Raw genomic sequence first — 12,896 nt, 5'->3', positions numbered from 1 at the left:
GTAAAGCCAGATCAAACGTTTCTCGCCATACTAGCTAAGTTGCAAGAGTCTGAATGCCAGGAGCAACATGAGGCATGAGCTCCAAGCACTTTGGTGCTGCGCTAAAATTGCGGTGTGATGGACCACGACGCTGCAGCTTTCCCTTTAAGAGCCCTTTGGCTAACGGCAATACACTGAAATGCAGGAGGTGGGACAACATCTCACAGAAAAATGAAGAAGTGAAGGCAGGAAAAGTTTCTCCAGAGGAAAAATGCAGGGCTTGTCCTTCACCCTGACGTCAGATCTGTCTTTAATAAAATCCCCAAAGAGCCAAGAGAAAAAGGCAGAGTGCCTAGGCTGGGTTGCTAGTTCAGGATTGCTCTGCATTCCCCAAAGTGGTGTTTTTGTTCAAAACGGCTCTAAATCTGGGTTCAATCAATGCATTTAATCCCGGCTTCCAGGGATGAGGTGGCTTTTGCCCTGGATTCTAGCAACAAGCAGCATTTTGCAGGTGAGTTTGGAAACCGCAGGAGAGACTCGTCTTCTGCTGACACACTTGGGTTTAGTGCACGGTGGGCTGGGAGAGGAGTGCGGTGAATGTGGGAAGGTGAGCAGCGGTGAGCTTTGGGGAAGTGGGAGAGCAAGGAGGGAAAGGTGAGCTGTGGGGAAAGGAAAGGAAAGGAAAGGAAAGGAAAGGAAAGGAAAGGAAAGGAAAGGAAAGGAAAGGAAAGGAAAGGAAAGGAAAGGAAAGGAAAGGAAAGGAAAGGAAAGGAAAGGAAAGGAAAGGAAAGGAAAGGAAAGGAAAGGAAAGGAAAGGAAAGGAAAGGAAAGGAAAGGAAAGGAAAGGAAAGGAAAGGAAAGGGGAAAGGAAAGGGGAAAGGAAAGGGGAAAGGAAAGGGGAAAGGAAAGGGGAAAGGAAAGGAGAAAGGAAAGGGGAAAGGAAAGGGGAAAGGAAAGGGGAAAGGAAAGGGGAAAGGAAAGGGGAAAGGAAAAAGGAAAGGAAAGGAAATATGCAGAAGTGTCTCTGAGTTGAGTCCACCTCTGCTCAGCATCCATGTGGATGTGCACAGAAAACTGTAGAGTGGAGTCTGGGTTTTTTTTGTTGTTGCTGTGGGTTTTTTCTCTCTTTCTCTCTTCCCTCCTCCCCCCCCCCCCCCTCCCCTTTTATTGCTGCTATTCGTATTGTGGAGCAAAAGAAGGAAGAACCGGTCACCCGTTCCTGCCCCAGGCAGCCCGGCCGAGGGCGCGGGGGGAAGGGGGCAGGTCCCCGTCGGCCGGCGGTGCCCACGGGCGGCGGGACCGGAGCCGGGCCCGGAGCAGGGACGGAGCCGGGCGGCCCCGCAGGTGTGCGGCTGCCGGCGCTGCCTCGGGGCCGGCACAGGAGGGGTTTTTTCTCCCCCTCCCCAGATCTCTCGTAGCTGCCCGGTCCGCGCAGGCAGCAGCTGCTTCCCTTCCCCTCCTCTTTGGGAAACCCTGTACGGGAAAGCCACTCACTCCAGGTGGGTGAGGGCGTTTTGCTTTGCCTTTCCAGCCCCCCGCGGGGAGAGCTGTCTGCCGCGAGCTGTGGTGTGGGCAAGGTGGCGGTCACGGCAGGGAGGCGGTGGGTGCGGGCAGCACCTGGCCCCAGCGGGAGAGGGGCTGAGATGGGACTCTGCCGTGTCCCTCATCCCCATCCCCGGAGGCAACGCTGGGCTCAGGGCTTGGGGAGCCCTGGGGACCCCGAAAGAGAAGTGGAACCTAGGGACTCAGTGGACATCATCTCTGTTTTGCCTTGACTGGGTTTTGCCAAAGACTGACTGACTAGTATTGAAGGGGTTTTTTGAGTCTCCTCACTGTCAGTCACCAAGTGCTACAGATGTGAGCTCACCTGTGCTCAGATATGCTCCCTTAGCTAATTTTCAACTCTCCTTTCTTCAGGAGGGGGACGTGAAGATCTGAATGCCTCCCTGTCTCACTGACTCAGGAGACAATTTCCCGCTCTTCACCCAGTAGCTAGCAATGGGGTGAGAAGTAAGAGATAGCACCAAGGTGGTGGTAGTTCCTTGTAGACCCTTGTTTGGGCTACCCGGCTTGAGGTTGGGGCATTCCCTCAGCCAGACACGATGTGTCTGAGCACCGCTTCTGCTCTGGGGGGGTAACATCAACTGCTCGGCACGGCGGGGGGATTTGGCTTTGCAGGGCTGCTGGCATCAGGGGTTGGCTTGTGTGTTGCGAGATAAAGCGAGGTCTTAAAGCATGAAAGTAGCACGCGTGGTGTGGCCCACCAAGAAGCACCTGTGTGAAGGCAGATGGCAAAGCGATAAGTCCTGCATGAGTGCAGAGATGGTCTGATAACGGTGCCTCTTCTAGAAAAAAAATACAACACAAAACACAAAACTAACACCACAGAAACAAAGTGCACCCCTTGGGGTCTCTGAGGTAAGAATTAATTTTTATTTTTGTTGAGCAAGTAACAAGTCACACAGAGGGAGGGGGGACTCCCCTCCCTGCCCCTCTCCCCGTGTTACTGGAGGAGATCTGTGTGAGCCTTGGGAATTTTACGGTGGTTGTCCTGGGTTCCCTTGCTGTCAAAGCTGTTTGTAAAAAAAAGCTGCTGTAGCATGAAAGTATGTGGGAGTGCATGCAGACAGATGTGCCTGCCGTGGGGCTGAGGAACTGAGTGCAATCCAAATATTGCTGGTAGCATGCTTGGTCTAAAGAGTAGCTAAAAAAGTTTGAAACACTATCAAAAATAGCCTAAAAAGAGTCCTGGGATTCAATTGTTTCAGTTCAAGCTCTTCATTGAATGGAGCAGGTGAAGCTGGAAACACTGGCACAGGTTGCCCTGTGTAGATGCCCCATCCCTGGAAACATTCAAGGTCAGGTTGGATGGGGCTCTGAGCCACCTGCTTGAGTTGAAGATGTCCCTGTTCATTGCGGGGACGTTGGACTAGATGACCGTTACAGGTCCCTTCCAACCCAAACTATTCTATGATTCTGTGATTGTAAGCTGTGTCTCTCTGGAGCATCCCAGGGGCACTGTCACCTTCCGAACACACCTGCGGAGATGGACCTTACAAGATTGTGCTTAGAAACCATTGAGTAGGGACAATATCTCCCCAGTAATGAACTGGTTTTCTGTGGGTCTTCTCCACACCTGAACGGGGATGTGATGGGGGGTTGGTAGGCTGATGAAGGGCAGATTTCTCTCTGGCATACAAAAAGGAGTGGGGAAACAGGGATGAAAAGAACATATAGCATGGAGCGATGAGAGGGGCTGGGGAGAGCAACAGGGAGGCAGTATTAGTCTATGTAATACTTAAAGGTCTTTTAGGAGAAGAGCTGGGTTAGTTTGGTCTGCTTAAGGGGAGGATGTATGAAGGAACAAGGGATATTGCAATTGGAGTGGCATATCATGAATACTTAGCTGGCATGGCCACTCTGCTCCTGAGACTTATCTCAACTATCTCACACAGGTGAGATACTTTACAGATGAGTGCTGTAAAGCTCTGACACCACCCCACCTCATTGTCTATTGTGTTGCATCTTTGGTGGCACCATCACAACAGTAACAAAGATCTTGACAACACTGCAGAGGCATCCATGGAGTGGTAGCATCAGGCAGGTCACTGTGCACAGCCAAAGCCCTGTGGTCTCCCTGACGACTTGTCACTCTTCACATATGTGGAAATATGGACAGAAGAAGGTGCTCCACTGAGAAAAAGGTTGACTATCTGGAAAATAACTGGAATATATATACCTGTTCCAGGGAGAAAGGCAGAGTTTTTGCCAAGAAAGTTTGGACCAGATGATCCCTGAAGTCACTTCCAACCTGGTATTCTATGATTCTATGAATATGGGAAGGTCAGGCAGGTCTCAAAGGGTGTTTCAGAAGGCAGCTATCAGGTTCTGCAGGAGTATCCCCCGTCCCCTAGTAGTGTATTAAGCTACAGGCAGTTACTGACTTCTTAAGCAGCTTTATCGACAAGGTTTTTTATTAGGGCATAACTGCACAGGCAGTTACGTGTGTGTAACAAAAAAAAAAAGAAAAAAGAAAAAGCTACAGATTGATTTATTAATTTATCTATCGCTTTGTTAGTAGGTCATATGTAGTCTAATGCTAACCTTTATTCTTGCCTGCAAAACTCCTGTGACTTGGGAGGAGAAAAATAGCTGGGCATAGCTGGAATTTCAGACATGAGTTTTCAAACATTTCTTAATTTTTTTTTCATAAATATAAGGACAGAGACCATGGGAGCCCAGGTCTAATCAACTAGGCTGAGATTCCTCAGTGCCAGAGTCATTTCTGCAGCAGGGACTTTAAGGCTGGGTGCGTTGGCCTTTTTCAGTGCTGCACAGTGAGGAATCAGAGCCAGGATCTTCAGTTCCTAGTCCTGATGACTCAGCAGATATGAGACCCCGTGTTCAAATGTGACAAAATATCCCAAACAGGGTGATGATTAGAAAAGCAATTCTGCACTTTGTAGAAAGTCAGTAAAGGTGATTATATAGGAAGAAGAACGGCATTGGAGGTTTCTAAAATATTTGAAGTGGAGGAATGGGTGGTGGGTGGATAAGAGGTGAATGCAAACCTGCAGACTTTTCCTTTGATGGTGCTGGTAAGCAATGGGTCAAAGAGCAAATAGCATCAACTAGTAGGCAGGTGTCAACACTTTTCTTTGATGTGATGGTGGTCACAGCACACAAGCACCAGCCTTTTGGCTTTAGTGTGCGGAAGAAAGCAGACAGAAGTTTGAAGACAATTTTATATAGGTACCATCTCCTTTGTGAGCATTGATTTCGCTAGATAGTCACTGATAATGACCCAAGTTCAGGGCTACCTCAGGCTGTGTGGAGAGTGGTTTGAGAACCATAATGTGCATTTTTTCCTTCTCCTTTTTATAAGATTTATTGACACAGCTGTGAGGCCAATAATTTAATTTGTAAAATGTTTGGATTTGGTGGCAGGAAAAAATGATTACGTTTCTTTGGGCTCTTCCAGGCAAAACCACATTCTGACCAAACATGAACTAAAAAAAAAAAAAAAAGAAAAGAAAAAAAAGGAAAAGCTATGGATTGATTTATTAATTTATCTATTTGCTTTGCTAGCAGCTCATATGTAGTCTAATGCTAATGGTTCCAGACACCTTTATTCTTGCTTGCAAAACTCCCGTGGCTCCGGAGGGAAGATGAGCTGAGGTTTATCTATTGAGTGCTTCTTAACGGAAGGCTACAGGCTTGCAACATGGATTAATGATGCACAGATAATCTTAGGCATTGTAGGTTCAAAGTTGGTGTATCTTGTCCCTCTAACCTTCCCATCATTCCTTATTGCTTGACAGCATCTGGTTACCAGAGACAGGCTTCATATACTTCCCTTTAGAAGGGCTCCTATCCTACACTTCCATAAATTGTAGATGTCATTTAAAATTACTCTGGTTATAGCAGCTGAAGATTCATCTATGTAAATGGGTATCTCGTGGCTCAAAGTTGGTAGACATAATCCCCAATGTCTATGTCATACATGGGGCTTTCCCAAAACTGGTCTTTTATTTGGCTGTCCCCCCTCACAAGTTCACCTGCAGAATGAAATTATTGCCAAGGCATCATCATGAAGGTAGCACCAAATGTGTTTCATATGGATCAGAGCTTCAGACCCAAGTCTGTTTCTGATGAAGTGAAGATGCCTCCTAAATACACAGAGAGTTTTGGCTGAGAGCAGCAGGCTTTTATGCATTTTCTTCATAACTTCTCTTATCAGTATCTGAATTGCTTTGATAGCCATCAGCTGTCAGCGTGGAACAGTCTCATTGCTGGCGTTAACCAAGACAGAGCCGGGGACAGGACTTGGCTTCCTCGCCCCCCTCACAGTTGTGCCACTGCCTGTTTGTGTCCCCTCGGGCAGGTCCTGTCCCCATTTCACGCTGCAGCAGTCCTGCCTGCAGTGTGAATACTTTGCTAGCAGGACTTCTCCAGGGAGGGCATTAGTTAAAAATGATAGCTGTGGATTTTAGCGAAAGTGTAAGATTTACATGATTATGCTGGGTGTCTGTCTGTTGAAAGAGTTCTGCATGTTTAGCTTCTCCTGCCTTCCCCCAGGTGATAGGAAAAGGCACTGGTAAAAAATTTCAGAAGTCCTCCATACCCACATGGGACATTTGACTTATTTCTTCAGAAGCTCTGGGCTCCCACGTTGGGATGTTAAGAGTTGCTTTAGCATCTTGCCAGTGCTCAGCTTACTGAGAACTGCTCTTTTTGGATGGCCTCAGTGTCCCAGTGGGGTCTTGAGCATTCCTGTCTGGACAGCCCTGGCTCTCATGCATGAATGGAAAAGAAGCTGTTTTAAACAAAAAGAAACACTGGCAGCTGTGGCCTAGCAAAAGCTGAACACCCACAGCTTCAGCTGAAGATACATTTGAGTATCAAGCCTGACAGTGTCTTGCGTTCTGGACCAGAAAGCAGGGTAAGGTTTCCTCACTCTTTCATATTTGTGACCAGGAGATGCAGGTGGGCACCCTGGATTAAGATGTTCATTGTTTTCTTATAATAGAGCTCAACCATCCTCATTCTTAGGGTGCTTATGTTAAAAGTAGAATTTTCTGTTTCTATTAAAGAGAAACTTTGACTGACAGCTGTCAGCTTGGCAGGGATGGGCCCAAACAAAGTCTACCCATTTGTTTTCTTTCTGTGTTCTGATGTCCACCAAGAATGCAGATCCAATTTCTCACCACTCCAAGTTTTGTCCCACCCAGGGTTTGCTGCATCCTGAGATGAGTTACCTTCAGCCTCCCATTGCTGGTCTCCCAGCTCTGGGAGGTACCTCCACTGGTGCCTCTGTTGTTTATTCCATCCATACTGAAACCATATGTATTTTCCTCTTGGCTGCTGCTTATTTTGGCATCCTGGGTGAAGCTTCTGGAGTCCTCTTAATCCCTTATGCCTTCTAATAGACTCATGATGGGCTTTGACTTGTAATTCTTGTGTCTGGGTTAGGTGTGGGAAAGTAGAAGGAAGAAAAAGCATTTTTATCCCTGTGGGTGCCAGCAGCTGGCTCTGCACTACAAGTAATTCTTCTTGTGGATGGGGAAGGAAAGGAGAGCCTTTAGGCTGAAACAGCTTTGGAAGAAGATAACACTTAGGCTAAGCTTTGCAGCACAACTTAAGTAATTAATTTCTAATACTTGGGTTGGTAATGCATTCCAGGACTGTGTGGTCATCTCTGTGTTTCTCTTCTCTTTCTCAATAGCTCCCACGTTGTTCTTCTGTTTTATTAGTCTGGGTCTGTCATTCCACTTAACCTATAAAGCAAATGAGAGATGAGCACGCTGGAAGGCCAATTTTCATGAACTCCAGGATGGCATGCGATGAGCCCAAAAGGAAACCTGAGAGGTATTTGCAGATGCATCATCCATGGAGGGTTGTGAGTCACCTGGGTCCTGATGTTGCTGGACACGTGCACAGTTAGGTCTTTGCTGTCATGGAGCAATTCCAGCCCTGCAAAAGGACCTTCTCCTAAGAGCTTGCCTTGCAGACTCGGAAGGAATTATAAGAAAAAATGTCTCATGTTTGGTGATGGGACAGCATAGCAAGCATAGCAAGGTCACTTGGCCCAACATTTCATTGACGCTCAGATGAACAGAACTCTCAATACCTGTAATGCTTTGGCTACTTTTACACCTTTTTCTTAGAGCTAAACCAAACTCCTTCTACTCATCTTAATGGGAACCTATCCTTTCCCTTCATAGCATACTGAAATAATCTCCAATGAAAGGCTTCCAGGTGGATATGAGGCACTAGTTTTATTATTACATCTCTAGCATGCAACTGTCTAGCTTGACTGAGTTAGTAGCTACATTAGATTTAGAAACATGGAACTAATATATATAGTATCTGTATGTAGTGGAAAGAACACAGGAAAGACACGGTAGTAGTAAGCAACTCTGTGCAATACCTGACACAAAACTTGCTGCGCGCCACCAGGAATAGTGCAACCCACATAGACTTAACAACTTTGACCAAAATTGCTCTGGATGACTCAGGGATTTAGTCTTTTTTTTTTTTTTTTTAGAAGGTAACAATTTTTTAGCTCCACGTGCACAGTAGCACTTTCCCCTTTCTAAAATTTACGAATGCAACTCAAACTTTAATTTCTGAGTGGTTTAAAAGTTTCAATTCCTTTCCATGCTCTACCAGCTTTTCAGATTACCATCTTGCTTTCCTTTTTGGTGAAGCATTTTGAGTAACAAGAGACAAGAAGATGAGTGGGGAATTGTTTCTTTCTCTTGCTGAAGTTTCCTCATCTCCATATACATATGCTTGGCCTCTGAAAGCAAGATTATAGAGAAAAGAAGGGACCATGGCTTTGCTGAAAGCCAGTTTGGTGCCTTTGGGGGACAACATTAACCACCTGAAGCAGTGACTCTGGTGAATTTGTTTTACTCCACGAAGGGGCCAGCCTTCTCACACTGGGCAGACAACTAATGTACCGGGGCTCTGCAGAGAGACCGGCAACTTCCCAAAGAAGTGCCATTACTACCTTAAAGCATCTCCTGACAGTGCTCTAAACACTTGTGTCATTGCCACTGCCATGCCTGACAAATGCTCTCCTTGGCATTCTCGTATTTGTGGTGCAAGAGGTCACTCTGCATCTGTGTTTTTTGGACAGGTGGATCCTCCTTTCTGGGTTTGAAGTCCACCAAAATATTCCTGGATGTGTGTGATGACCAAGCAGGCTATAGCTCACATTTATCATCACCAGCTTGTATCTGCTGTGACAAAGGGAACCTGCTGTATCTGGGTTGATAAGAAGGCAGAGACATCAAAATTCATATGGGGGAAATTAAGTGCTCCTCCGAATGGCTGGCGCATGTACTTGGCTGCCCGCAGGCTACTAATTCCCTGGTTTTATTTAGAGTAGCAGCTGGGTCATTTTAGCTGTTTAGCAAGGAAGAACCAAACCACAAAAACTGCAGCCAGTGCTGAGAACCTGCAAATGGATTACACTGTAAAACTCTTTGGTTACATTTTTATGAGGAAAAAAGGTGGAAAATTAATTAGGAAAATATCCAGGTTCCATTAACTAGCTTGGCCGTTCAGCAGGTGATTTATTTATAAGCACTGCCGGCAATATTTCCTGCTGGATCTTGGTCTTGGAGGACCAGGTCATACCCACAGCATCTGTGTGTGGGCTGATATACATTGATGTAAGCATATGAGGGCAAATTCAGTTGGCTTCTTTCTTTGAGTTTTTCTTCCGCATTTGACCTTAGGCATTGCAATTACTGTAGTTAAATATATAATGAGATCCCTGCTATTTAACACTGCAGTTCATTTACGGAGATCATTCGCTATTAATTGTCACTGTTTTATTAGAGTGACAAGTGTACATTGTTAAAATTACGTTTAAAAAATACATAAAGGTCAGAGAAGCTGCAAGCTGATGACTATGAGGTAGTGGATTTCTGGGGATCACTTGACCTAATTTTCCAGATTTTGCATCAAAACCTGTACTTAGCTTCCTCGGTGCCCTGGGGTTCCCCAAAGAGGTGGTGCGATTCTGCTCGTGCCGGCTGGTGAATTCCTCTCCCTCCAAAGCTGCTTGGGTGTGGGTGAGCTCCTGAGTTTGTGGTGAAACGATGCATTACGTGCCTGGTTTCAGGCTCATATAAGATGCTTCTGCTGTTTTTAGATGATATGCTTAATTCTGTGTGATTTACATATACATATATATAAAACATTTATGCATATACCCACATCCCACATTTTTATGTTTTGCGTCAATTATTCCGTGTGTATCATATAGGCAGTCTTTTTGCACTTAAGGAGGTGTTTGTGTAATATTTTTGACTGTTATTTTTTTTTCCCCCAGCTATATTAAAATACTTTCTGGAGTATCATCTGGGAGGCTGGAGTATTTGATTACAGGAATAAATGGATATGACGGCAGCACAGTTGAGAAGCCTTTAAAACCTCTGCATCCTAGATGGCTGTAGCAATTTATAGAGGAATAATTGAAGAATTGCATTTGTCCCATTCCCATATGACTATATGACCGTAAAGGTATTGATCCTGGTTCTACCATTCACTCTGTAACATATAGGGGAAGCTTTCTTAGAAAAACTACCTCTGAAGCGGGAGCTGTGGAGATATTGGCATTAACACCTTATTGGAAATTTTGGCTTAACACCTCCCTCCCCATATGCTTCCCAAATGTGTTTTTTCTGGCACAAATCGTGTCCGTGGAGCAGCCTTGGCCTGGGAGGATGCTCGGAAGCAGCAGGGTGCTGTGCAGGGCTGCTGGGCAGCACCACAGACCTCTCATTTGTGCACCAACACTGCCCTCGCGTGTCAGCGATTTCGGAGACCAAACCCGTGCCTGCGGGTGGGCTCTGCCCACAGCTCCCACGCCTGCGGGGCTTGCTGTGGGCTACCTGCAGCCAACACCAGTTATTCAGAGACAAGCAAAAATGTCAGTACCCGTATCATTAGAAATTAATCCTTTTCCTCCTGGAGACAAAGCACATAGCTGATGTCCTCCGCTATGTATGAACACAGCGTCGTTAACTGTTTAAGGGCCGAGATATTGCCACTTTCCCATTTGGGATTGTTTAGGGTGGGGACGTGGCAGAGTTTGCATGGTGTGGTTTTTGGGAGGCATGCGAGTGTTGATGGGCATGAAGTCTAAGATGCTTTCTCCTTGTGACCTGCCAAAGCGCTTCAGTGCCAGGGTGCAGGACTCCCGGTGTCAGTGGGCTGTGGCAGAGCTGCAGAAATACCCTGACCTGAGCAAGACTTTGTTGGTTTTTGGGGTTTTTTTTTGATGCCATGCATGGTGTCAGCAGGACTCTGGGTCAGAAACGGGAATTTTGTCACCTGCTTGGTTTAGACCTGGGCCCAAGCAGGTATCATAGCAGCACGCAAGCAAGAGTCATCATGTGTGAAGGACTCATTCATCACTTTGCACAGATGCATCATGTTATAAACCACTGATCACCGCTGATCTGTTGGATTTGAAGGTGTTGGAGAGTTGAAAGAGTCTTGCCCTCTTGGGGCATCCAGGTGCATGTGATGGTTGAAACAAAACTCTAAGAAACTGACTGCTGAATTGACAGCACCTGAGAGTCTGCTCAGTGGAACAATGTCTTTTTTGCATCCAGTAAGAACTAAACAACTTAGTTTATTAGCTGTGTGTAGGAGGAGGGATCATGGTATGGTTACAGTGTAGGAACAAGAAATCTAAGTGCTATTTTTGGCTCTGCCACAGACATCCTGTCTGCCTTTGGGACAGTCACTTTACCTCTTGGGCCCCAGATTAAAACAGGGTTATTCAATAATTTTCTCCTCATGAAAGGTGCTGCTTTCCACCACAAGAAATCCCTCCTAGAAGCAGAAGGTGACATGATCTGCTTGCTCTTGCAAGTGCCATGTGTGCCTTCCCATCCAGAGAGCTGATACCTCCGAGTTTATCAGCCTTCACATTTACTGCTTGCACCAGTTATTTTAGGTTCATTCTCGGGCATCTTTTCTACCAAGACCTGAATTTCAGTTCTGTTTCCACTGACTTCAGAGGCAGGAGGATTCATTCTTGTCCTTTTTAGCAGGGCCTGTAGCGATAGGACAAGGGGTAATGGTTTTAAACTAAGAGAGGGTAGATTTTAACTAGACTTAAGGAAGAAATGTTTCCCAGTGAGGGTGGTGAAACCCTGGCACAGGTTGCCCAGAGAGGTAGTAGATGCCCCATCCCTGGAAACATTCAGGGTCAGGTTGGACGGGGCTCTGAGCAACCTGCTTGAGTTGAAGATGTCCCTACTCACTGCAGGGGGGTCGGACTAGATAATCTTTAGAAGTCCCTTTCAACCCAAAGTATTCCATGATTCTATGATTCTCCAGGACAATACATAATTTTCCTATACTAATAACTTCACTCCTTTTCTTTTTTCTTCATGAATTTGTGCCAGGATGTGTTCTCATTTCCTTGCTTGTAGTTTCCACTGTATTTAATTTGAAAGCAATAGTTTTGTCCCAAAAGGCTTGTAAAAGCCAAGGGCCTCTCTCTTTTTTCGTCCTTTCTCATTTGCAATGCGTCAGCTTTCATTTTGGGTGGGAGGGAAGATACAGATTTTTTTGGGGGCTTTCTGTTGCGTATTAAAACAGGGCGTGAGCTTCAAGCATGTCTGGAATAATGTTTGTAGTGCAAAGCCCAGGCTGGCCTAGAGCTAGCTCCAACCTCTTCTGAGCTTCCTCCTTCCCATCGCCCGAGTTTGCTTTTTGCTGTTTCTGGGCCAGTTCTTCAGGAACAGCCTGTTCCCCCTGTTCAGAGGCTCATCACCATCCCCTCCTCCTTTTTCACACCACGTGGTGCAAGATGCTGTCTGTAGCCATCAGTCTGCCCTGTAGCAGTTCTAGCTAAAAAAGCAAATGTGCCTTAGAAAAGTTGTTTGCATCAGCCCATCTTTCAAGCCTCACATGGGGGACTTACATGGGTGGTCTTTTCTGCAAGCTCCCCTTGGCTGTCTCTCCCTGCGATCCTGCTGGCTCCTTATCCTTGATGCTCTGATCAACCACCGCTTATGGGCAGCTAAAACGTGAGTGAGAGAACCCATGTTGTTATCCTGTCAGCATCGAGGACAGACTGTTTCTCAGGGCTACAGTGTGGGGCTGGCCAAGGCAGTTAAACTAGGACCAGTGACCCAGTTGCCCATGCACCCACAGCCTCAGGTAGCCTCCTCTTGATATGAGGCTCCAGAGCAGCAGATGGGCAAATACCTGCTGTAAAACTGTGTTGCAATGCAATGGCCCTCAGCTTACATGAGGGCTTAACCAACTTTATCCAAATTTTGCAAGCCAAATATTCTGGGCCAAGCCCTGCCGATTTTCAGAAAAGGAAAGAATTATGTTCTTAGCCATGAGCTAGCAGCCAAAAGGACAATCCTTCTCAT

At 46.2% G+C, this 12,896-nt stretch overlaps 1 protein-coding gene across 1 annotated transcript in view; it reads left to right on the top strand.

Annotated features, from left to right (window-relative positions):
• Positions 1 to 442: 442 nt before the first annotated feature.
• Positions 443 to 12,896, top strand: part of CCN4 (cellular communication network factor 4) — a gene marked incomplete at both ends in the record, with an annotated part of 39,456 nt that continues 27,002 nt past the window's right edge. Inside the window, one exon of the mRNA XM_082014811.1 lies at positions 443 to 490. Within this exon, the coding sequence (XP_081870937.1) occupies positions 443 to 490 (48 nt within the window). The remainder of the gene's footprint in view (positions 491 to 12,896) is intronic.

The sequence above is a fragment of the Phaethon aethereus genome (genome assembly GCF_964289735.1).
Source record: "Phaethon aethereus genome assembly, chromosome: 2".
In the NCBI taxonomy this organism is placed as follows: Eukaryota; Metazoa; Chordata; class Aves; order Phaethontiformes; family Phaethontidae; genus Phaethon; species Phaethon aethereus.
The sequence above is the reverse complement of the archived record's forward strand: the minus strand, read 5'-3'. Positions and strand labels throughout refer to the sequence as shown.